This window comes from Botrytis deweyae (assembly GCF_014898535.1).
Source record: "Botrytis deweyae strain B1 chromosome Unknown BDEW_012, whole genome shotgun sequence".
NCBI classification, from domain to species: domain Eukaryota; kingdom Fungi; phylum Ascomycota; class Leotiomycetes; order Helotiales; family Sclerotiniaceae; genus Botrytis; species Botrytis deweyae.
This window is the reverse complement of record NW_024066219.1, coordinates 288,262-311,164: the sequence shown is the minus strand read 5'-3', so window position 1 is coordinate 311,164 and position 22,903 is coordinate 288,262. Positions and strand designations below refer to the sequence as shown.

At 42.4% G+C, this 22,903-nt stretch overlaps 10 protein-coding genes across 10 annotated transcripts; 7 read left to right on the top strand and 3 right to left on the bottom strand.

The window, feature by feature from the left end:
* Nucleotides 1-254: 254 nt before the first annotated feature.
* Nucleotides 255-737, bottom strand: EAE98_005917 (uncharacterized protein; the record flags this gene model as incomplete). The annotated part of the gene is made up of 1 exon (XM_038953539.1): nt 255-737. One exon carries the CDS (start codon nt 735-737, stop codon nt 255-257), a length of 483 nt encoding a protein of 160 aa, XP_038809934.1.
* A 766-nt stretch (nt 738-1,503) lies between these two features.
* EAE98_005916 (uncharacterized protein) lies at nt 1,504-2,241 on the top strand (the record flags this gene model as incomplete). Its single annotated transcript, XM_038953538.1, has 1 exon — nt 1,504-2,241. One exon carries the CDS (start codon nt 1,504-1,506, stop codon nt 2,239-2,241), a length of 738 nt encoding a protein of 245 aa, XP_038809933.1.
* Nucleotides 2,242-2,763: 522 nt separating this feature from the next.
* EAE98_005915 (uncharacterized protein) lies at nt 2,764-4,218 on the top strand (the record flags this gene model as incomplete). The annotated part of the gene is made up of 4 exons (XM_038953537.1): nt 2,764-2,773; nt 2,827-2,939; nt 3,002-3,363; nt 3,420-4,218. The coding sequence occupies 4 exons, from the start codon at nt 2,764-2,766 to the stop codon at nt 4,216-4,218; spliced, it is 1,284 nt and encodes a 427-aa protein (XP_038809932.1).
* A 1,071-nt stretch (nt 4,219-5,289) lies between these two features.
* Nucleotides 5,290-6,219, top strand: EAE98_005914 (uncharacterized protein; the record flags this gene model as incomplete). The annotated part of the gene is made up of 1 exon (XM_038953536.1): nt 5,290-6,219. One exon carries the CDS (start codon nt 5,290-5,292, stop codon nt 6,217-6,219), a length of 930 nt encoding a protein of 309 aa, XP_038809931.1.
* Nucleotides 6,220-7,689: 1,470 nt separating this feature from the next.
* EAE98_005913 (uncharacterized protein) lies at nt 7,690-8,517 on the top strand (the record flags this gene model as incomplete). The annotated part of the gene is made up of 1 exon (XM_038953535.1): nt 7,690-8,517. One exon carries the CDS (start codon nt 7,690-7,692, stop codon nt 8,515-8,517), a length of 828 nt encoding a protein of 275 aa, XP_038809930.1.
* A 192-nt stretch (nt 8,518-8,709) lies between these two features.
* On the bottom strand, nt 8,710-9,822 carry EAE98_005912 (uncharacterized protein; the record flags this gene model as incomplete). Its single annotated transcript, XM_038953534.1, has 1 exon — nt 8,710-9,822. The coding sequence occupies one exon, from the start codon at nt 9,820-9,822 to the stop codon at nt 8,710-8,712; it is 1,113 nt and encodes a 370-aa protein (XP_038809929.1).
* Nucleotides 9,823-10,335: 513 nt separating this feature from the next.
* On the top strand, nt 10,336-11,542 carry EAE98_005911 (uncharacterized protein; the record flags this gene model as incomplete). Its single annotated transcript, XM_038953533.1, has 2 exons — nt 10,336-10,764; nt 10,835-11,542. The coding sequence occupies 2 exons, from the start codon at nt 10,336-10,338 to the stop codon at nt 11,540-11,542; spliced, it is 1,137 nt and encodes a 378-aa protein (XP_038809928.1).
* Nucleotides 11,543-13,023: 1,481 nt separating this feature from the next.
* Nucleotides 13,024-15,727, top strand: EAE98_005910 (uncharacterized protein; the record flags this gene model as incomplete). The annotated part of the gene is made up of 2 exons (XM_038953532.1): nt 13,024-14,741; nt 14,794-15,727. The coding sequence occupies 2 exons, from the start codon at nt 13,024-13,026 to the stop codon at nt 15,725-15,727; spliced, it is 2,652 nt and encodes an 883-aa protein (XP_038809927.1).
* Nucleotides 15,728-17,567: 1,840 nt separating this feature from the next.
* Nucleotides 17,568-19,569, bottom strand: EAE98_005909 (uncharacterized protein). Its single transcript, XM_038953531.1, has 5 exons — nt 19,047-19,569; nt 18,945-18,984; nt 18,796-18,891; nt 18,112-18,749; nt 17,568-18,063 (listed from the first exon to the last, which is right to left on the bottom strand). The coding sequence occupies exons 1-5, from the start codon at nt 19,180-19,182 to the stop codon at nt 17,918-17,920; spliced, it is 1,056 nt and encodes a 351-aa protein (XP_038809926.1). The 5' UTR covers nt 19,183-19,569; the 3' UTR covers nt 17,568-17,917.
* A 416-nt stretch (nt 19,570-19,985) lies between these two features.
* Nucleotides 19,986-22,847, top strand: EAE98_005908 (uncharacterized protein). The gene is made up of 3 exons (XM_038953530.1): nt 19,986-20,234; nt 20,328-21,402; nt 21,454-22,847. The coding sequence occupies exons 1-3, from the start codon at nt 20,187-20,189 to the stop codon at nt 22,647-22,649; spliced, it is 2,319 nt and encodes a 772-aa protein (XP_038809925.1). The 5' UTR covers nt 19,986-20,186; the 3' UTR covers nt 22,650-22,847.
* The last annotated feature ends 56 nt before the right edge of the window (nt 22,848-22,903 follow it).

The window sequence follows — 22,903 nt, the reverse complement described above, 5'->3', positions numbered from 1 at the left end:
ACTTTCAAAAAAACACCAAGTTGGAATTTCTGAAGTGGCACTAGCTATACTCAAACTTTGAGTTCACATCTTGACAAAGGGAAGTTCTTGACAGCTACTGTAATTTTTTCACTTTATACGAGAAACTGCGCTGTGTCATAGAGAATACATGTATTCAAATACCCCTTCATACTCCCTGTGACTGCTAGCTATACACCAAAAATGAGGCCAATAACAAAGTAATCTACACAGTATCAATCCCTATCTTCTAACACCTACTCCGAGTCCGAGGCCATCCATATTTCCCCCTCATCGCTATCGCTGGGATAATAGTTACTGTAATTCGGCGCGCCATATATAGGTTCAAGGTCTTCAAGCCAGTCCGAATCTATATCAACTGTATCTGTCCACTCACCTTCGACAAAGTAAGTCAATTTGCATCCTCTGAGACCAAGTCTTCGAAAGGCAAGAGCACTCGAAAGCTGATTTACATCGAGTCTGTGTAAGAAGAACGTTACATCGAATTGGGACACGTTTGTGAATTCGTTGTTGATGACCTTGACAATATCCTCGATTTCTCCTGTGACCCTTGGAAGATCAGAGTCGTTGCAGTTCGGGGTTGGGAATTTGATTTTGAAGTGTATTGTTCGGACGCTCGAGGCATATTGTGAAAGGTTACACACAGCTGTGGAATTTCTATAGTCGAAGTTGATTGTAAGCTTTCCATTGTTATCGTATTGAAGTTCCGAACAACGCATTGTATTCTAGGTTCTCTTTTTTTGTTGGAAAGGGTACGATTCTAGTTCGAGGATGAAGTTTATTGCTGTAAGAGTTCAAAGGGAGTTTGTAAAGTGCTATATATCTTTATTTGTTGAATTAATAGAAGAATCAAGACTACTGGAGTGCTGTTCGGAAAGCATGAAGTTTCAGATTTTTGATGTTTTGAAACATTGCCTGAAAGTCTTTGTACCGCGACGGGCCATTGTGGGAATCTTACAAACATATCTGGGTGATTGAAGAGTTTGGAAGATCAACCAAGAGAGCTATGTCTTGGGCTTTGCTCAACTACTTATCTGCATGTACCATGTTGAAAGATTTTGAATCTGATTCCATGATGCGATTGTACAACTATATTCCATTTCCATCCATCACTAAATGAAAAGACATTCAAGCAAGATACCACAACTTCTTGAATTCAAAAGCTAGAAATGATGGATAGAGTTGTATAGAAAGTTCTCCCAATCTGGAACCAGAAACCCATTACTGGGAAACTTAGCTGACTGGACTGGAACGATCTATTAGGTGGTAGTACTCTCGATATACCTGCACGTCTATTGTTGCTATAATGGTGCTATAATGCTTTATGAAATAATTTCTTACTTGGTGTTTTAGGAGATTCCGAAACACCATCTCCGTTTCTATATCGCCATTTACTCCGGAAAGAGACTTATCGATAGACTTTAGATATTTTTGATTTGGGAAATTTGCAAGTGAAAAAGCTCTCGCAATTGGGAAAACACCGTAATGCCACAACGCAGAGGCATTGCTCAAATCCCAGAGCATGAGAATTTGGCAATTTCGGGCGGAGACACCCTCGTCATAACCATCGACTATGAAGAACGAGCTAGAGAGCAAACTGAAGGAACGGGTTTCACATCTCTGCTTGAGCACCGCCCCGGATTCTTGGGATGCGTGAGAAAAATACAGATCAAAATAAACTGCCGGCTTGCTTATTACCCAGGACTCCGTGGGCGTACAAATCGCTCGAACGAAATAGACTATGGGGAGGACACTGAACACGCAACCCAGCTCTTGACAAAGATGAGAGGTATCTTCGATGGATTAAATATTGAAGAGCTAGACGTTGAGTTCCACTTGCCTTGGTATAATCATCGTCAACTTCATGCTGTGATTCCACTTTTTGACCTAAAATTCACGGAATGGACGCTACATTACATCTCGGGAGTGAATACCAATGGTCAATCTATAGAAGTAAAGCAAAAAGGCAATAATGTCTTTGAACATGACTGGTTGTACCTTGACGAGGACAACACGTTGACTATTATACTCAGCAGTCATCCGAGTCCTGGAGCTATTGAAAGAGAGAGAAGATTCATCAGATTGCCCCCACTGTATGTGAGATATGCAGAGCATATCGTCATACACATCCTACCAAACGCCGGGGAGCGAGCATTGAGAGAAGTGGAACTTGTGTTTTCTGAAGAGGTGGTTTTAATGAATATTTTAAACACACGCCATTAAAAACTCGCTTGAGTCAGAAAATCACTAAAATCACACCACATGGATGATTAAAGAAACCTTGAACTTCACATGTCAAAACGCTGGATCAGTGCTTTGAAGAGAGAGCAATATTAAAAAAAACATGGCACGTGAGACAAAAGCAAAGCAATTGCCGTTCCAGTAGAGCTTCTTCCCATCCCAGCACATGTGAAAGATTGCTTGCCTTTTCACTAATCAGTGCGTGACCTCCAGTCAACCTTACAATGTTTAAATGTATGTCAGACAATCTTCAGTTCTGGTTTCGGCTGAGAGTTCTGAGAGTTCTGAGACCAACCTTGTAAAAGCATGTGAGTGTGAAATCGCCGTTAACGTCCATGATTGGTTGAATTCCTACCGAGGCATTCTCAATATTACTATCCATCGACATCCAACCCCGACGTGTATTCTTCTTTCCTCCTTCTCATATAACATCTTTTCTATCCCAATACTTCTCATTGCATAGAACAAACTTTTGATCACATATTACATTATTATATTGCCAAAATGTCAGCTGGTAAGTATCCATCGCAAGTGAAGGACTGCAAACAAAGCTGACAGTGTACATAGCACAAAAACGTCTTGGGCAAGTTTCCGGCCATTTGGCTGGATCACAAAGCACTATTGCACCCACAGAGGGTGATAGTGGCCGCGCGAAGCTCTTGGAGAAGCATCCAGATGATGTAAGAATAACTATTGTTTCAAACGATGTCCCTCGACCAATTGCTAACATTTTCTATTCTAGATTGTCGTAACAGCTTGTCTGCGAACCGCGTTTACAAAGGGTGGCAAAGGAGGCTTCAAAGATACAGCAGCAGCAGATTTACTCGTTGGCGCATTTAAATCTCTCATTGAACGATCGAAAATCGACCCGGGGCTAGTTGAAGATATCGCTGTTGGATCGGTCCTTCCTCCTGGAGGTGGAGCTACTGAATTCCGAGCCGCCGCTTTAGCTGCAGGATTTCCTGTATCTGCAGCAGTCAAGAGTTTGAATAGACAATGTTCATCTGGTTTACAAGCCTGTGTGGATATAGCAAATGCCATCAAGTCCGGCATGATTGATATTGGTGTTGGTGCAGGTGTCGAAAGCATGAGTTTGCAATATGGGTATGGGTCTCTCCTCTACTTCTGTGCAGATTTAAATGCTAACGTTAAGTTCGCAGACCTGGTGCAGTAACAGAATTCTCTGAACTCCTCGAGTCCCACCCAGAATCTGCGAACTGCAAAGTGCCTATGGGCGTTCTTTCCGAGAACATGGCCAAAGACAAGGGAATTCCACGTTCCCTACAAGACGCATTTGCGGCTTCATCATACCAAAAGGCACTCAAGGCTCAACAAGAGGGTCTCTTTGATGAGGAGATTGCTCCTCTGACTGTCAAATGGGAAGACCCAAAAACTGGCGAAACAAAGGACATCACTGTTGCCAAAGATGATGGTGTTAGACCAGGTATCACCGCTGAGAGCTTAGGCAAAATCAAGCCTGCTTTTGCCAAGGACGGTAGTATTCATGCCGGAAATGCTTCTCAAATTTCAGATGGAGCTGCCGCAGTTCTTTTGATGAAGCGTTCCACAGCCGAGAAACTCGGTCAAACCATCCTTGGTAAATACGTTGCCGCATCTATTGCGGGTGTAGCTCCTTTACTTATGGGTATCGGTCCTTGGGCTGCTATCCCAAAGGTATTCGAAAAGACCGGCATCAATAAGGATGATGTGGATATTTTCGAGATCAATGAAGCATTCGCAAGTCAATGTCTTTGGTGCGCAAATGAGTTAGGACTCGACCAGAAGAAGATCAATCCAAAGGGTGGTGCGATTGCTTTCGGACATCCTCTCGGATGTACCGGAGCTAGACAAGTCAGCACATTATTATATGAGTTGAGAAGAACGAATCAAAAAGTTGGCGTAACTAGTATGTGTGTGGGTACTGGTATGGGTATGGCTGCTGTTTGGGTCGCTGAGTAAAGGTTTGAGCGGTATATTTAGGATATTGGGATTTAGGGCAAGTAACAGTCTCGCGGAAAGATTACGGCGCATGGTTGTACGAATATAGCAGTGTGGCATTGGAAATCTATTGCATAGAATCGAAATTTTTACAAAATTGAACTTCAATCCAGGCTGGTTAGAAATCGCATCTCGGTAATCAGTCAAGGGACTTGTTTTGCTGTATATCCCACAATTGTTGACCTTGAGCGATTTGAGAAAACGCCAAGTTGGCTATCACTATCGATCTCAGGAATTCCTTGCTTATTTGCTACTGTCTGACATTCTGCTTGATCTTTTGAACTGAAATGGCTCCATCTTGTATCCGCGAAAATATATGAAGATTTTTTAGCTGGGCTGAGAGAAGAGACCAAATTTTTTACAGGTTAATAGATCGCTTAATGCCGTAATTAATTTCTGTCATTGGGTTGTATCAAGTGAATATTTGGGTTTATTGTGTTAGCCGCTATATCGTTCTGGTGTGAGCGTGCATCAGGCACTGGAGTCTTTCATCTTCTCATGAGGATTCAGAGGCTCCAATTATCCACCGAGTGAATAATTTCCATCTCTACGTATTTCGACAGCCAAAAAGTTCAGTTCATGTTTAGCCTCTATATCATCAAGCTCTGTTCTCAGGATGCAACTTTAAAGCACTTCATTCACAATGGATCCAAACTCATTATCATACTTCGAATCGATGTACTCATGTCGAGTTGTAATGTTTGACTTCAACTGATCTTCTGGGCTAGCGAGATACGGTAAAGAAGATATCAGCGAACACGCATTCACGCGCAAACCTTGTGTACGGTTACTATGGATCAATACTCTTGAGGCAAGTCTACGGTGTTTGATCTGTGTTTGTGGTATATTGGTCTTGATATAAGGAGCTCTCTGTTGAAGCTCGCTCCATTCATTTAGCATCTAATTTCATGTAGATTCTCATCTACATACACATCTCAATAATCATCATCCGAGTCAATTTTCAAAGTAGTCATCACTAGAGAACCCAAAATACAAGAAGAATAGTATCCATCACCAGTCATAGAAGACGCCATGGACAACAAACCGTTAACTACTGGTATTGGATATCTAAGATCAATTTTCGGGACATCGACAGACATTCAACTAAAAATGGAATCTCGAAACAGAAAAATTGAGAGAAATCCACTTGCGGCTTTCATCGCTATATTCATCTTCTCCCTCATCATGATCACAACACTCCTCTACCAACTACAGACCTATCTACTCAACCTCAAGCCCCTCCAACCAAAAACCACTCAATCCAATACCCAAAACTCCACTCCCAACGAGCTCATAAACCCAAACCCTCTCGCCCCCCACCAGCATCTTGAACCCCCTCAAGCAAACCAGCAAGAAGTTATAAATTACTTCAATCCCCGTTTCCAAGGCAACCCGGATCTCCAGCATCTGAGAGCACAAGTTCGGGAGAACATGGATGCGATTTTCGCAGGTGCGGTGGTGCCCTGGCCGGATATTATGGAGAGGGGGTTTGGGCATACGACGATGGCGGAGATTGATCGGGAGGTGGAGTTGCAGAGACGGGGAGGGGGAGGTGCGGCGCAGGATGGGGTTGCGATTGTGAATGCGAATGCGAAGTTCCCTCGTGATAAACGTGATAAAGGTGATACGCCGGAGTGGATGTTGGCGCTCTTTGAACATGGAAATGGAAATGGAAATGGAAATGCATCTACTCCCGGAAAGAAAGAAGAGCAATCCACATGTCCAATCTGTACAGATGAGCTACCTCCTAAAGTAGCGATTGCAAGACCGTGTAAACATCGCTTTTGCACCACGTGTTTGGAGGATTGGATGGCGCATTTGAGGGGGATGGAGGGGGGAAAGGGAAAGGGAAAAGGAAAGGGACAGAAGATTAGATGTCCGGTTTGTACGATGAAGATTAGGAGGGTGGGGAGAGGTGGGGGGTTGATGGATAGGGTTAACCAGGCTTTGAGGAGGGGGTAGGGAGAAAGTTGGGAGTTGGAAGTTGGGAGTTGGGAGTGAGTTTGGAGGGATAGTTGATTTCTGAGGGATAGTGGGGGATGGAGCAAGGACTGAAGGATAGAATGGAGGTTGACTCTCGAGGAAGATTGAGGATTTGTGTACTGTACTATACTGTACTGTACTGCAATACACATACATTTACAAGTAACTAAATTGAATAATACCATTTGTAATCTTACTATCAGACAGTCACATACATGCTACCTATTATTCCATAGGTATTATTCCATACCCTACCTAGGTACCTATAGAGTTAATTAATAATCATTCCTCTTCACTACAAACTATCGACGCTTGATTCGAGATACAAGCGAGTTTCATTATATTCGGTACGGAATTGTATATATACATATAAATAATAACATCATCTGTCATCTCTGCGAATATTCTCATTTTGAAGAGGAAATTATGCGTTTGGTATGTAGGTATGTAGGTATGTGTGTTCTTCGTGAAATATTCTTCGTGAAAAGAGATGAAAGTAAGACTTACATTTATTCCATAATATTATGTTTCGTTTCGTTTCGATTCGTTCTATCCGGGAATCATACATAACTGTCAGAACACTTCATCGTATTTCGATTGAAGATTCCTTTAGGGGTTTTCACAGGTAGCTGGAGCTAACTCCTAAAAGTATCTAACAAGTAACTAACTAACTTCTTATAAATACTATTAGTACCTACCCAATAGAAGATAATTACATATCTATCTATCAAATCCATAAATAAATACATCCATACATCCATAAATACATATAATTACATCCAATTACTCGCCAACCATCCATTTCCGCAACTAACCATCCCTAGGTACATAATACCATAATCACAATCACAATCTCAAAAATTCCAGACCACCACAAACGACATCGCGAACTCTATATAGGTACCTAGGTATTCACTCGAAAGCCTCCTTCATCGAATAATGGATATAGAGATGGAAAACTCACATTTTCTCATTGAGAATCCATGAGAGATCTTGGGAGGGAGGGGTATTCCTCATCATACCTATCTAGCTATCTAGGTACCTGTCCTATACAGTGAATACCCGGACATGAATAGAATATTTCTCTTGAATGATGTTTTGCAGAAAGAATACTAAGAATACTGATTGGTGAATTATTGATTGATTGATTGATATGGGAGAATCTTTGAAGTGAATCTATTTCAAGCTAGTTAGCTAGTTTAGATTGGGTATAACTGTATAACTGTATGTATATCTATATTTCAAGCAGAGATCTTTTCGAGTTCTTCTTGGAGTTCGAAGTTGTCGGAAGATAGTGGATGCTGGTCGTATTCGCAGAGTACTTCAAAGGTAAGAGGAGCTCGATTCAGAAGTTTGTGTTTATTGTTGCTGCAACATCGAGTATTCAGACGTTTTCATTATTCGACATCACGACTATTGATCTTGACAAAAGAGAACCATCAACTCAAGATGAATAATCAACGAGAGGAAAACGATAGCACTCCACCCGCTGCCTCTCCCGAGAACCAGATCATCCGTCAACGCCGCGAGAATCGTCTAGCAGCCGGACGAGGAGATCCTCTCCCCTTCCCAAATATACTATACCCCCTCGAACAAGAAGAAGAAGAATACGAGAATCCCCCCAACAGCCCACCTCAACCAGCCAATCTCCTCCCCATCGCCATCGGACCCATCACCCGCCAAAATCTCCGTACCTTTCCCCACACCTTCGATCTCCTCATGCACTACGATCAAGCAGCACATCTGCCCCTCCCCGCACTACAATTCCGGAATCGCATAGTATCCTTCTTGAACGGCGTTGAAGTTCCCTGGCCCATGCACAACGAACTCCCTCCAGGTCTCCTCCCTCATCTCTTCCCCGATTTGGAACTTTTCGCATTACGAGAAATACAAGCCACAATCCGCCATGCGATTCTTCAGCGTGGGATTCGTCAGCGATCGAGAGTTATTCCCCGGGCTAATGCTCCAAACACACCATCGTGGATTCTCGGGCTCTTTCCCGATGAGCCGCCGCTGGGACAGCGCGATGCGAATGGGGTGCCGGTTTGTCCTATTTGTATGCAGGAGTTACCGACGCGGGTTTCGATTGTGAGACCGTGTGGACATCGGTTCTGTCCGGAGTGTTTGGAGGAGTGGATTCCGCATGCGAATTCGATAAATCCGCCGGCGAAATGTCCAGTTTGTTTTGTGGAGATTGGAAGGATCGGGAATAATGGGGAGGTGGGACATAGGGTGGGAGAGTTTTTGGGGTGGAATTTTGAGGGGGAGGGGGCGTGATTTTTCTTGAGTGGGAGAATTGGATGTGTGATTGGGATTGAGGGAGCTGATCGAGTAGGATTGAGGATAACAGAGATTTGGATATCGATTTGGGAAGATGCTGGATAGGGTGAGGGTTTGAGAAGGAGATAGCACCCCAAGTACGTACTTTCAAATCAGAAGGCCAAACTCGTGACATGCTAAACCATTTAATCATTGAGTATCCGGCGGTAATTCTTCCCTAACTCTCTTCACACCCCGTCTATTGGTCGTCGCAACCCCCACAAAACCCACCACCCAATCTCTCACCCGCTTAACCTTCGCCATCTGTACATCTATCTCTTTTCTCTCCAAATCTCTCTTCCCATAACATCCTCCCACATCACTCCTATCAATTTTCTCCCTATACATCAACCAAGCCTTCGTCATATCCTTCCTCAAACTCTGACCATGAACTTTCCCTCTAAAGCTCCCCAACGCTACATTTTTCATCAACACGATATCCTGAACCCTCAGATTTTCTAATACTTCTTTGACTTCTTCTTTCCCCTTTCCTGACAACCAGAAATTGATCGAAAATCCACTTTTCGTTTCATCACCAACTAATATCTCAACAAGCGATACATTTCCCCCTTGTCTCGTAGATATTGCTCTCGGCTCTGAAATTGAAATAATCCCCACGATCAGATTAACCGTCATAGTTTGCGGGACTATTGAAGAAAGATGTTGTGCATGTGGCATATCCTTTAGATTTGTCAAGTAACCTGCCACCGGCACTTGTGGATTTTCCCCAGATTGTGGGAACAGAGATTGAGAATCATATCCGGATGTAGAATATGATGTAGAATCAAAATCCGAGGAGGTGATTTGAGACGAGGGGATATCGTGGATAGCATAGGAATGTTCGTAGAATTGAGAGAGTACCCCATCTACCTCTTGATCATCATAATTTTCATCATCAATAGAAATGTACGAATCCAAATTAGACAGTGATTGTGAATATCCTTGGGATTGCGAGAGAAAATTTGTAGCGGAGAAGAAATCTAAAGCATGACCACCATGCAACGGTTGGAAAGCATGATCTTGAGATGCTCCCGTGGTGAGATGTTTTCGTTCAAGAGGAAGTTCACGCCATTCTGGGTTTTGAGCGATGGAGAATTCCAAGACGCTCGTATTGTTATTCCGTGATGCAGAGTTCGGACATGAATGAGGGAGATGGAGGAATTGGATGAAGGGATCGGTGAAGTCACTCTGAAGTTTTGATTCGTCCCAGCTAAGTGAGTGATATGTAGGTGCTCCTGTGAGAAATATAACTTTGGGCGGCATGATTAGATTAGATGGTGGTGTGGCCAATCATGTGAAATGGATATTGCGGATTTATTCAATTGCGTCGGTGGAAGTTCGGGACCGAAGGAGTTTACGTTGAAGAATTGTGGTGCGCTTGCTGATTAGATACAGATCCTCGAGACGGATATAAGCAAAACACCGACGGTGAATTGAAGCCTCAAATTGGTGGCATGTCAGACAATTTATATAAGAATGAGAAATAAACGTATTGAAAACTTTCTTTCTCTTCCTTCCATCTTCCATCTTCCGCAATCCTAATATCGAATATTAGATCTCAAATCGATACAATTTCTACGGCCAACGCTCTTGTTCGGAGGCTCTTTCACGCATACATACCAGAATCCATCAGATAAAAACCAAAGCGGATCTGATAAGAGATTCCATTCCACGTTGCTCGGGCACTACCAGGTATTCCGTACATTCACCGGAATATGACGATCAGCTGGCGACCAATTATCGTACAGCATTGTTTTAGTATTGGACCCCACCAAAATGTCGAGCATTGGAAATAAAACCAGCCATGATGCCACGAGAGTTGCGACTAATCCCCCGCGCAAGAAGACCAAAAATATGACTTCCACTTTCAAATCCCTCTTAAATTCTGCCAAGCAAACTATATCGGGTCAATCCACACCAATTCCTGGAACGCCCTCGGAAAATACTCCCATCGAGAAAATATTCCCAAAAGTTGACCCGGCTGTGGATGGAGATGACTGTGATCATGATTGCGAATCGTGTCATGTAAAATATCCAAAAGGCTTCAAGATAGATGAGGATGATGAGCTATATGGTCATGTCAAAGGATGGAGTACACATATTCTAGTTGCGACGGGAAAATCAGATTGGGTGAGAGATGTCGCAGATGAGAAGGGAAGTGTAATGCAAGCAATCGACCATGGTTCTGTTAAACCAAGCAATGGGGTTAGTTGTCTTCCTCCTACCAAAAGCCCTATATCGTTGTATTTTGAAACATGCTGACGATCCATCGTAGAAGCTTATGCTCTCCGCGTCCAACATACCCACACCATCACATTCGACAGATTATTCACAGCCTACGACTGTACTTCTATTGCCTGCATTCGTCGTAATTGACAACGTTACTCCACAATCGGTGCCAACTCTGATTACAGAGTTCATTGACAAAGCCCCTACCAATATGACACCTCTTGGGCCCATTTCGATACCCCAGTCCCTCCCCGATCCTCTTCCGTCCGCAGAACAACTCACATCACGTCCGTCACCCCATCGAGCACTTGTCCTTCTCTGTTCGCAGAAGACTCGAGATGCAAGATGTGGACAAAGTGCGCCACTACTGAAGAAGGAATTTGAGAGGCATTTGAGACCGCTGGGACTTTTTCGCGATTTAGGTGACGATAGACCAGGAGGAGTTGGTATATATTTTATATCTCACGTTGGAGGACACAAATATAGTGCAAACGTCATGATCTACCGGAGATCTGACGCGTTTGGGTTGGACGGTGTTGAAAGAGCCAACACGAATGGGGATGTAATGCCATCGAAAGTGGTACCTGGAGAAGATGAGGATAAGGGTGCTGCTCAATGTATGTGGCTAGCAAGAGTGAAACCTGAAGATTGTGAGGGGATTGTAAAATTTACCATTTTGCAAGGCAAACTAATCAAGCCGGAAAGTCAATTAAGAGGTGGGTTCGATCGGCAAAAGGGACTCTTCAGTTGGTAGGATTCGGTAGACAAATGCAGTATCTTAGAGGAGAGGTTTCATTCTGTTTAGGTAAGGAAGCATTTATAGAAGTTGTTTTGGAGCATTTAGATGAGAAATAAGGATTTAAGCATATACCTAATCATCATAGAGTTAGATGATAGGAAAGCAGCAGCACCAGTGAGAGGTTTTATTAATCCTTCACACAAACGAAATAGATGGAAAATTGAGTTTTCTATCGACAAAGTTCCGAGGGACCCATTGATTTATTGAAATTATTGACCATTTATCTGTTGAAATGATTGATTGTCAAATTCTTGGTACAGATTGAGTAAGGTAAGATAGATGCTAGGTATGGATGGTATGATAGACAGTCATGAGAAGCAAGGATGATGATTGGATGAGAAGAAGGGGAAGAAGGAGAAGAAGTAAGAAGAAGAAGAAATAGACTCCGAGAGAGGGAGGGAGGACTCCGAGAGAGGAAGGGAGGTAATAATGTATGTAATCTGATACTTGACTTATTCACGACTTCTTTTGATCATCGATGTAATTTGGTAATAAACTTGGAAATTATGAGCTTGGTAGCTTGGTATTAGTAGATGTTTAGGTAGGTAGGTAGGTGGGTAGTTGTAGTTGTAGTTGTAGTATCCATATAGTTGTACTTGTACTTGTAGTCACAATACCGGTAGTAACTCCGTCGACCTATCTATTAGCTACCACCACCACACCTACCTAACTCGTTATTTACTTTCCTTACCAATCTACCCACCTATCTAAGGTAAGCATGCATAATGCATAATGCAGATAAATATATACCTAGGTATATCGTACATGTAAATACATGTAAATATATATAAATACACATAAATACTCCACCCAAGTAAGGTACATTTACCATCAATATACATAAATACACTCAAATACACTCATCAAATACACATAAATTCCCCCAAATTCACCCAACATTCACACCACATGAATACGCGACTTCCTTTTTCATGTTGCCCATAGCAACTAATTAAACTAATTCCCCCCAAAACAGGTCTAAACAAATCAATCCATTAGAATGATTTGACGGATGGGGTTTGATCACAAGAGCCATCCACCAATCTATCCATTCATTCATCCCAATTCCATTTCATTAACATTAAATCCATTGATTTCATTTCATTCAAAATCCTCTCACACTTATTAAAAACATTACCGCCGTACTCTTACCCGTCTACCCTTTACTTATTATCTGCACTTCACTTCACTTCACTCACACCTGACTTTACTTTTATTGTTTGATTGAATTGCCATGGCTTAGCTTGTGCTTGCAGTAAATCATAACATCCATACCATCCATACCAGAAGTTTCGTTTTCCATTGTCGCATACCTATGGTAGTAGATATCTTGAAAACAACCCCGTTTTAATTATACAGCTACTCGAGTATAATAATACCTACCTGGTGCCTACCGACCTACCTACCTCCTCCATAGCTACCGAGTAGCTTTCATCATGGCTACCAGTTTTCCTTACCCAGAATCAGTACATTCCAAACGCCCCAAGACAGCTTCGGTATTGAAAGCATTTATGCATAAGCGCACAACTTCTGACGGATCGACTCTTTCACCCGCGACTTCACCAAATGACGTTTTTGTAGCCTCTCCAGCCTTCGAAGATATGCCATCGCCGTCGGATTATACCCATCATCGCGCTCTCGCGGATATACAACGTAACCAGCAAACCTCTTCAATCATTTCGCCTTACACAACCTCGCAACAAGAGGGCCTTCGACCTAAAACGGGTTATGCGGGTAAAGGTTTGCACAAGAAGACAATGAGTGTCTTGTCACTCAAGTCATTGGCAGGCCCAGCAAAGGAGCCTACCAAGGGAACATCAATTCGGGACAAGCCTTCTACGAAACCCAAAAAGACGAAATCCTCGACAAGTCTTGTTGGACTCCTCACTCGCCCAAGGTCCTCCAAGAACCTCAAGTTAGATGTAGAGCTGGCACAGCGCGATTCGAAGGATAAGGAGAACCAGACTCCGGTGGTCTCATCGCCTGTTCCAGAATCCGCGACTCGTGCTTCGCGACCCCCAATATATTCGCAATTCTCGAGTGACATGTTTACAAAACAACCTTTGGGAGGTAAATTCTTAGAGGATCAAATCGACCTTCATACCCCCGAGAAACATTCGCCAACTAAACAACGAAGCTTTTACAATGGACAAAGCTCACAGCCGAGTCTTGCAAGCCGGGAAGGTGTATCGATACGGCCGCATTCCACATATTTACCCAGCAGTTTCAGTATCCAAGACATTCATAGAAACATTAGTGGGGAAAGCAAAAACAGATGCAGTGTTGACATTCCAAGGCGACAAGTCTCGACGGAAAAGAAAAAGAGTTTGGATTATCGAACTTCAATGGATTTGAGACCAAGACCAAGCTTCCAACGATCTAGCACCGAAACATCAGTTGCATCAATCAAAACATCAAGTAGTACTCGAGGCTCTCGAGTCATGGCAGCAGTTTCCAACTTTACGGCAAAGGCAAGAGGCGATAGTGGAGTATATGTTCCCGTACAGACACCGACCTCTGCGACATTTGGGCCCGACAGACCTCTCAATGATCGAGATATCGATACCGAATTCGAGGCTATGTTGGATAGGCGGAACATCCCAGAGCATCAACGTGGAAAGATGAGAAATCTTGCCAAATCCATGAAGAAAGATTTTATAAAACAAGATTGGGCCGAAACCGCTGCCGCGAGAAATGTTAGGCCAGTTAGTCATGGGAGTGACACCAGTGGTGAAAATGCAAAGGTCGAGGAAGCACCAGAGGTGAAGAAGAAGAAGAGACCAAGAAGTCGGACCTTTACACTCTCGAGATCCACTAGTAAGGAACGACCAGCCGAAAAAGATAAAAAGGCAGAAGGTGTTGTGGGAAACAGGAAATCTGCAGAGTCTCTGAATGGTGGAAGTAAATCACTTACTTCTGCTGGCGCACAAGTAGCACAGAATTTAATTGCCAAGGCCAAGGGTCAGACACCAGATGATTTCGTCTCATACTTGAGGAAGGTCCAGAAACCAGAATCGGTGGAAGTAGGAAGGTTACATAAGCTCAGGCTATTATTACGAAATGAAACAGTAGCCTGGACTGACAATTTCGTTCGTCAAGGCGGAATGGAAGAGATAGTGGGACTACTACATAGAACTATGGAAGTTGAGTGGAGGTTTGTTACACTAATTCAATTGTTGAGAGCACAGTGGCTGACATACACACAGGGAGGAACATGAAGATGCTTTACTGCATGAAGTTTTGCTTTGCTTGAAAGCACTATCAACCACGGCTTTAGCACTTCAACATCTTAACATTATTCAGAAGACTCTTTTCCCCGCACTTCTTCATATGCTTTTTGACGAGGAGAAAAAGGGGCCAGCGGAATTCACCACTCGAAACATTGTCACTTCACTTTTATTTACTTACCTCAAATCCGCTACCCTTAGCGAACGCGCAACCAGAGCTCGATTCCTCCTCTCCTATCTCCGCGACCCTGAACCAAGTGAATCACAACGCCCTGTTGACTTCGTACTTGATATGCGTCGACAACGCCCTTATCGCGTTTGGTGTAAAGAAGTTAGTAATGTTACTAAAGAGGTCTTTTGGATCTTCCTTCACAATCTCAATGTCATTCCTCGCCCAGATTCCCGCCATTCTCCAGAACGACACAATGATACCCCACCTGATCTACCATATATGATCAAGCACTTCCCACAAGAACTTCCTCCAGTTCCAGCCGCACCATATGTTGGAGGTGTTGAATGGGATGCAACAAATTATCTTGCTTCTCACCTCGACATTGTTAATGGCTGCATTGCATCTCTACCCACTCTCGAAGAACGTAATCAAGTTCGCGAAGAATTAAGAGTCTCCGGGTGGGAAAAGTGCATGGGCTCTACTTTACGTCTGTGTAAAGAGAAATTCTATGGTGGCGTACATGCGGGCTTAAGATGTTGGGTCGCAGCTGCAATTGAAGATGGTTGGGAGACTAAGGATGTGAGATGTGGTCCCAGTCCCGATAACAAAAGTCCAGTGCGAAAAAATATCACTCCAAAGAAAGTGGCTGGTGCGGGTGTGGAAAATGCTCCTCCTAAGATTGATATGAAGTTGAGTTTCGCACAGAGCAGAGTTGATAATGGCGGAGACGCTTGGCTTTGAGTGTGATGATATATGGAGAAAGGGAAAAGGGAATGTAAGAAGTAAGACTCAGTGGTTCATATTTCTACGATAATGAGACCATCAGGAGAGCAAAGAAGAAGTAATTGTGAGGGATAGTGTTCACATTAGTCAGTCTATTTGATATGGTTGTATGGGCTTGGTTTAATTGGTCGGTAGGGGTTAGGATTTGTTGGATGAACAGGGTCGGTGTGATGGAGTAATTATTGATTGTTCTGGATATCTTGTGATTGAAGCATAACGTTTTGTGGGAGGCATCTATGAAGTGCGTGGAGGATATGAGAGGAGGGAAGGAGAAGGGAAGGAGAAGAAGAAAGAGGGACGAAAGAGAGAACAGAGAAGAAATCAAGAAAGGAAGAAGACAGGGACGTGATTGATGATGACTTTATGATAAATGATTCAATGGTAGTTTTTTTGTTATTGCGTTTTTTTGTATTTTTCTTTCTGTAAACTCTTTTTTTTTGTTTTTTTTGGCTTAGTTAGCATACTAGGTACTTACTTACTACCATTCTTGGACTCACTTTTCTGGTCTACTTTTACCTACTTGTTGATTGCTGCTGCTGCTGCTGCTGCTGCTGCTGCTACTGCTACTGCTACTGTTAATAGTCGGCTCTTATAAACAACCTCCTAGTTTCTCTTCAAGGAAAGCGGTTGTCCACAGAAACCTTGAAGCGGTTGTCCGTCCCTCTTCTAAAAAAAAAAAAAAAAAATCCATTATTTGAAAATAGATTACGGTATTCGAGTATACGAGTATGGATTGTTGAATTCAAAATTCAAAATTCAAAATTCAAAATTCAAAATTCAAAATTCAAAATTCAAAATTCAAAATTCAAAATTCAAAATTCAAAATTCAAAATTCAAAATTCAAAATTCAAAATTCAATAAGATTATACTAGATAGGTAGGTAGGTAGGTAGGTAGGTAGGTAGGTAGGTAGGTAGGTAGCTAGGTAGCTAGGTAGGTATTCAATAATATCGAAAAAAATTCAGAATTGTAAGATTATTTTCAGAATTGAATGGAATATAAATATTATGTACCTAGGTATGTATGTATCTAGGTATGTATCTAGGTATCAAAAAAAGTAAGGGGATAGGGATAATTGAGGGGTTTTTTTTTATTAGAAATTAGGAACTAGGAGGGAGTTTGTTTGTAAGAAAGAGAGAGAGAGCCCTGGAGTTGAGTTTTGCTGCTGCTGCGCGGATATGGTTTGGGTTTGGGGTTTGGGTTTTGGGATTTTGGTTTTGGGTTTTGGGGGTTGGGATTTAGACGCTTTGTTTGGATGATGATTTTGGATGATGATTTTGGATGTGAGTGAGTGGGTGAATAGAATTGAAGAGGTAGGATTGAAGAGGTAGGTACCTTTCTGTATAGTGTAGATATTTAGTATGGTGCTTGTGATGATGGAGGTGATGATGGAGGTGATATCGGTAGGAGTAGAGATGATAGGATAGTAAGTGATAGATAGGAATATTATTGATAATATGTATTTGGATTTGGATTTGAATTTATATATAGGTATCTCAAACTTGTAATTCTCTACCACTTCATTGATTTCTTAATCTCCAACTCTCCAACTCTCCAACTCTTCAAATCCTAGATCAGACATTACAATACAATACATTACATACAATCTCAACATCATACAAGTAACCATAAAAAATCTCACCAAACCCAAGAAGATCCTCAACCTTTAAGAAAGATTAGAGTTGGAGGTTGAGTAGGGAGGTAGATATATTAGCTGTACTTATATCTGGTAGTAAGTTTGCTGATGGAGTGGAATGGATCGGTGTGGGAAGAGACTGGATGGGATCATGTAGAGTCTATCTAATGGATGATGAAGCGAATATAGAGATAGTATTGTGAAATTCAATGTTTGAAAAGTATGGGATATGGGATAGAATAATACAGGTTGGGTGTTTGAATAATTATATACATTCGAATCAGTTCACCTCACTCAATATCAGTTGCGCATGTATCATTCGCCTTGGATGAATTTTATTTGTTCATCTAAATTCGCTCTGGGGGTCTCATCCCTTCGCTAAATCACTCGATAAAATCGTGTGTTTTACGCTGCTCGACACAGCGGTGCGCTTTCATATCATATGAAAATGACGCTAGCATTCGTATTGTACAGTATGCTCATTGAGCCTGCGCCGTATCTATTACAACCTCTCTAGGATTCCGCTCTCCATAATCCGAAAGAACCAGGGCAATTCTTCCACATCTTAATCGTACCATCTTCACTACCTGTAGCATACAATTTTCCGTCGGGAGAAAAGCTGATACTCCAGATTGGTCCATGATGACCTTTGTGAACATCTAAAATTGTTAGTAAGATTGTGCTTGATTGGTGGAAACGGAACATACCAAGTTCTTGATCAGAATCGAAATCATAGACTTTCGCCCATGTATCCTTAATTCCACCAGTAATATATTTCCTCTGAAGTGGATGAATGGCTACACTAGCAACCTCATAGTTCAAGACAACCTTCTTGATAAGAGTGTTTGCAGCTGGTCCACCATAGAAATACAAAGTTTTTCCTGCAGCAATTGACAGAATAGGTAATCCTTCACCAATATCTCCTGGTCCAGATGCAATGTTGCTAAATTCGCATGAACCGATATCGCCATCAACTTTTTGTTCTTGGACAACAGACTGCGAGCGTAAATCCCACCATCTTATCACTTTATCATCTGCTGCCGTCACTATGATATTTGGATCCCGAGTCCAAACAACGGCCTTGATTGTTCCTTTGTGAACACCCGGTCCAATCTCGAAGCCATCATCTTGGGAAATGTTTGTAGTGTCGCTTCCATTACCATTAGAGCTTGCGCCATTTGCACCTGTAGAATTGAGTTTCGTGAGGTCAAAAATAAAAAGTTTCTTGTCAGTTCCTCCCGTCGCAAGAGTGGTACCGGAATCCGGAGGGAATGCGACAGCTCGAACGACATGCTGATGCTGGATAGTAGAAAGGGTTTCTCCGGTATATGTATCCCAAACTTTTCTATGCAATTATTAGAGATGGTCACCCAATGGAGCGAGGGACGTACGCAGTGAAATCTGCTGAAGCAGTCGCAGCATATTTAGCATCCGGAGAAAGTCTAGCTTGATAAACTGCGCCTTTGTGTCCAAAGAAAGTACCAATCCTAAATTCATCAATCAACATCGTCCGGGAACAGAAGCTCGAGCGGTAACATACCAATCGCCGTTGATACCACTTCTTAACATAGGGTTGTTGTCTGGCAAATTGAATTAGACATTTCCATATTCGAAACAATTCGGACAATCCAATCTGCCATACCTTTACATGCTGATATCATGTAATACTCATCATCCTTTCCGTCCACAAATCCACAGAAGCTGATGTGCGTGACAGGTCTTGAGTGACCATGGCATGTCAAAGGAACGTATTGCTTAGTGTTCTCTGGCCCCGCCATCGTTGTATGTTTGAATTCAAGTATGAAATGTTTGATTTTGGATCAAAAATTGGAAGCTGTATTGTATTTTATGATCGTTTTTAAGGGAAAGAAGATCGATTCTTGTAGTCGCGGGTTGATGTATACTTTGCGGCGAAGGAGTGGGAGTGACCGCACTATGATGATGGTAGACTGCTCTAATATATGTAGAAGAGAGAGAGTGTGTTATTCAAGAAGATTCGTTAAACGTCGTTAAATTCGTAAGATATTGATTAAGAGGTAGAATGGATGGATGAAGCTGCCTTGAATGGAATTGAGATAGCTGGAGATGCTTGACAACTTCCTCAATGTGAAAAGGAAAGGGGAAAGAAGCAAAAAGAACTCCGTTCGGGGATATTATGATTTTGTTTCATTGAGGTCAAGAATTAAGCTACTACCAATGGATTACCTTGATTGCACTAATATCTTAGGCTCTACCTTGAAACAAGACGGAGGCAGTTAATCCGACTCCGAATGACTAATCAAGATAGATAATCCGCTTTGGGGGAAGGGGGAGTAGGAAATGCAGTTATTGGATATTGATGTGATTATGAATAAGTGAAGTTATAGGTTCACCAGTAGGTAATTATCGATATAATTGATTGGTGTTGTGTAGTGACCGACTTGAGTGATGAGTGAACCAACTACTACTATGTAGGCAAGTCTTACAGGGTTTATTAGTTGTTCATGCGCCATACAGTACATAATAGTAGCTCAGTAGCTCCCTTACCAATGCTATTACCCGTGTGCCCGCCCATATAGCCCATACCCATATATTGCTTAGGTACCTACCTACCTACTATAGAGGGGCAACTTTAAGGAAGCTTATAGTCAAACATGGAACTGTAACTATAATCAACTTCCATTATTCCCCAAAACATAACACCAACCTTTCATACTCTCTCACCCTCTCACCCTCTCACTCTCTCTCTTTGTAATCCCGTCAATTTCTGGAAATCTAAATACACAATTGCGATAAAGTCAACATGGCAGAATACAAATTATCTGCATCTTTGGCTGGTCACGAAGACGATGTAAGTTGATGATACCATACTCCACTCTCCAACAAGGTCAACCTGGATGTTGGTCACGACAACATATACTAAGAACATGTCGTTCAAACATAGGTTCGAGCTGTAGCTTTCCCATCTGCGAAAGCTGTAGTTTCAGCTTCTAGAGATGGAACAGTCCGATTATGGAAACAACTCTCAGATAATCCGCCAATATTCGATGCCACCATTTCCTCTCATGCAACAGCTTTCGTAAATACAGTCGCATATTTACCGCCGAGCTCTCAATTTCCAGACGGTTTAGTTATCTCAGGTGGAAAGGATACAGTCATTGAAGTTCGACAACCTTCGAAAGGCCCAGAAGAAAATGCGGAAGCGCTACTTATAGGACACAGTCATAACATATGTGCTTTGGATGTCGATCCAGCGGGACGATTTATAATCAGTGGAAGTTGGGATGCGGAAGCAAGAATATGGCCATTAGGAAAATGGGAATGTGAATCGGTTCTCCGAGGACATGAGGGTAGCGTCTGGGCCGTTCTTGCCATAGATTCGGAAACTGTCATCACTGCTTGTGCGGATAAGCTCATTAGAGTATTTAACACCAGTGGCAAATTACTCCGGACTATTCGAGGTAGTGCAGATGTTGTTCGAGCTCTTTGCAGGTTACCCAAAGGTCATCCATCCGGGGCAGATTTTGCATCTGCAGGTAATGATGGCGTAATCAGATTATGGACTCTCTCTGGCAAGCAGGTGGCAGAGTTACATGGACATGAGAACTTCATTTATTCTATTGCCTCTACACCTTCCGGAGAAATTATCAGTTCTGGTGAAGATCGAACTTTGAGAATATGGAAAGACAGTCAATGTATTCAAACAATTACACATCCCGCGATTTCGGTCTGGGGTGTAGCGGTTTGTGGAGAAAATGGAGACATTGTTTCGGGTGCAAGTGATAGAGTGGTGCGAGTCTTCACGAAAAATTCGGAGCGTTTCGCAGATGCAGAGACAACAACATTATTTGAAGACTCAGTCAAGGAATCATCTATACCTCAGCAATCGTTACCTGAAGTTAATAAGGAGAAGCTTCCTGGACCAGAATTCCTTACACAAAAGAGTGGCACTAAGGAAGGACAAGTTCAAATGATCCGTGAATTAAATGGAGCTGTTACTGCACATACTTGGTCCAGTGGTAAGTCATTTCTAATGTTTAATGTTGGGCATTGAGCTGATTATTATCTAGCACAGGGTCAGTGGATAAATGTAGGCACTGTTGTTGATGCTGTTGGAAGCAGTGGAAAGAAAGTCGAATACCTCGGAAAGGAGTATGATTTTGTCTTTGATGTTGATATTGAGGATGGCAAACCTCCCCTCAAACTTCCTTACAACTTATCTCAGAACCCATATGAAGCTGCTACAAAATTCATTGCAAATAATGAACTCCCAGTAACCTACTTGGAGCAAGTAGCCAATTTTATCACAACCAATACTCAAGGAGCTACGATTGGCCAAACTCAAGAAAGTTCTGGACCGGATGCATGGGGTAGCGATCAAAGATACCGACCCGGCGAGGGGGAGTCCTCGGCCCCTGCAAATATTCCACCACCACCCAAGGTTCTCCCACAAAAGGAGTATCTCTCGATTATTGTGGCCTCAGTACCAAAGATGCAAAAGAAGATTGAAGAAGTCAACAAAGCATTAATTAATGATGGTCAAAAGGGTGTATCCCTCAATCCTGAAGAACTCGAAGTTCTTCAAACTCTCCGAAAACATCTCGAGTCTACCGGCGACACAAATACTTCTCAATCTGTTAATGGAGGCCTTGATTTAGCAATTAAGCTCTCAACTCAATGGCCCTATAAAGACCGACTCGCTGGACTCGATCTTCTCCGTCTCCTAGCCATTGCACCTGAAACCGCAACTTTCCGTAGCAACGGTGGCTCGTCCATTATTGATGTCTTTTCACAAGCTGCTCTGGAATCTTCACCTCCTTCCGAAAATCACGTTATGATGGCCGTTCGTGGTTTTGCTAATCTTTTTGATTCCACCGAAGGTCGTCAATTAGCCACTGACAATTTTGATAAAGTCCATGTCTTGATCAAGACAGCTATTCAATCCTCTACCAATCGAAATTTATTGGTAGCTGCTACGACTGTTTATATTAACTACGCCGTTCTGTTTACAGAAACAGACCTAGATTTCGAACAAGTTCTTGCAGTTTTAGATACAGTTACGAGTATCTTGAAGACACAAGTTGATAGCGAGGTGATTTATAGAGGATTAGTTGCCCTAGGTACGCTATTGACTGTGGGAGATGAGATTAGAGAGGCTGGGAAAGATGTTTATGGCGTTTTGACCGCGGTGGATGGCTGTGTTAAGAAGGCTGCTGATCCACGGGTGAAGAATGTTGGGAAGGAGATTAGAGAGTTACTTGCGTAGTGGATAGATGGGGATAGATTGAATGGGGGGAGGGGAAGAATGGTGCAGGAACGAAAATAATGAATATATGAACGAAATGAAATACAGAATTTTAACGCATAGCTGGGGGACGATTTTTAGTTTCTTCTTTTAAGCTGAATAGCTTTTAGCATGTCGATTACATACAGCGCTTGCGCTTAGATTTTATGGTATGAATGCATATTCTTTAATGCGGAGTGAAGGACATGATTGTACTGTATTGATTGTAATTGTAA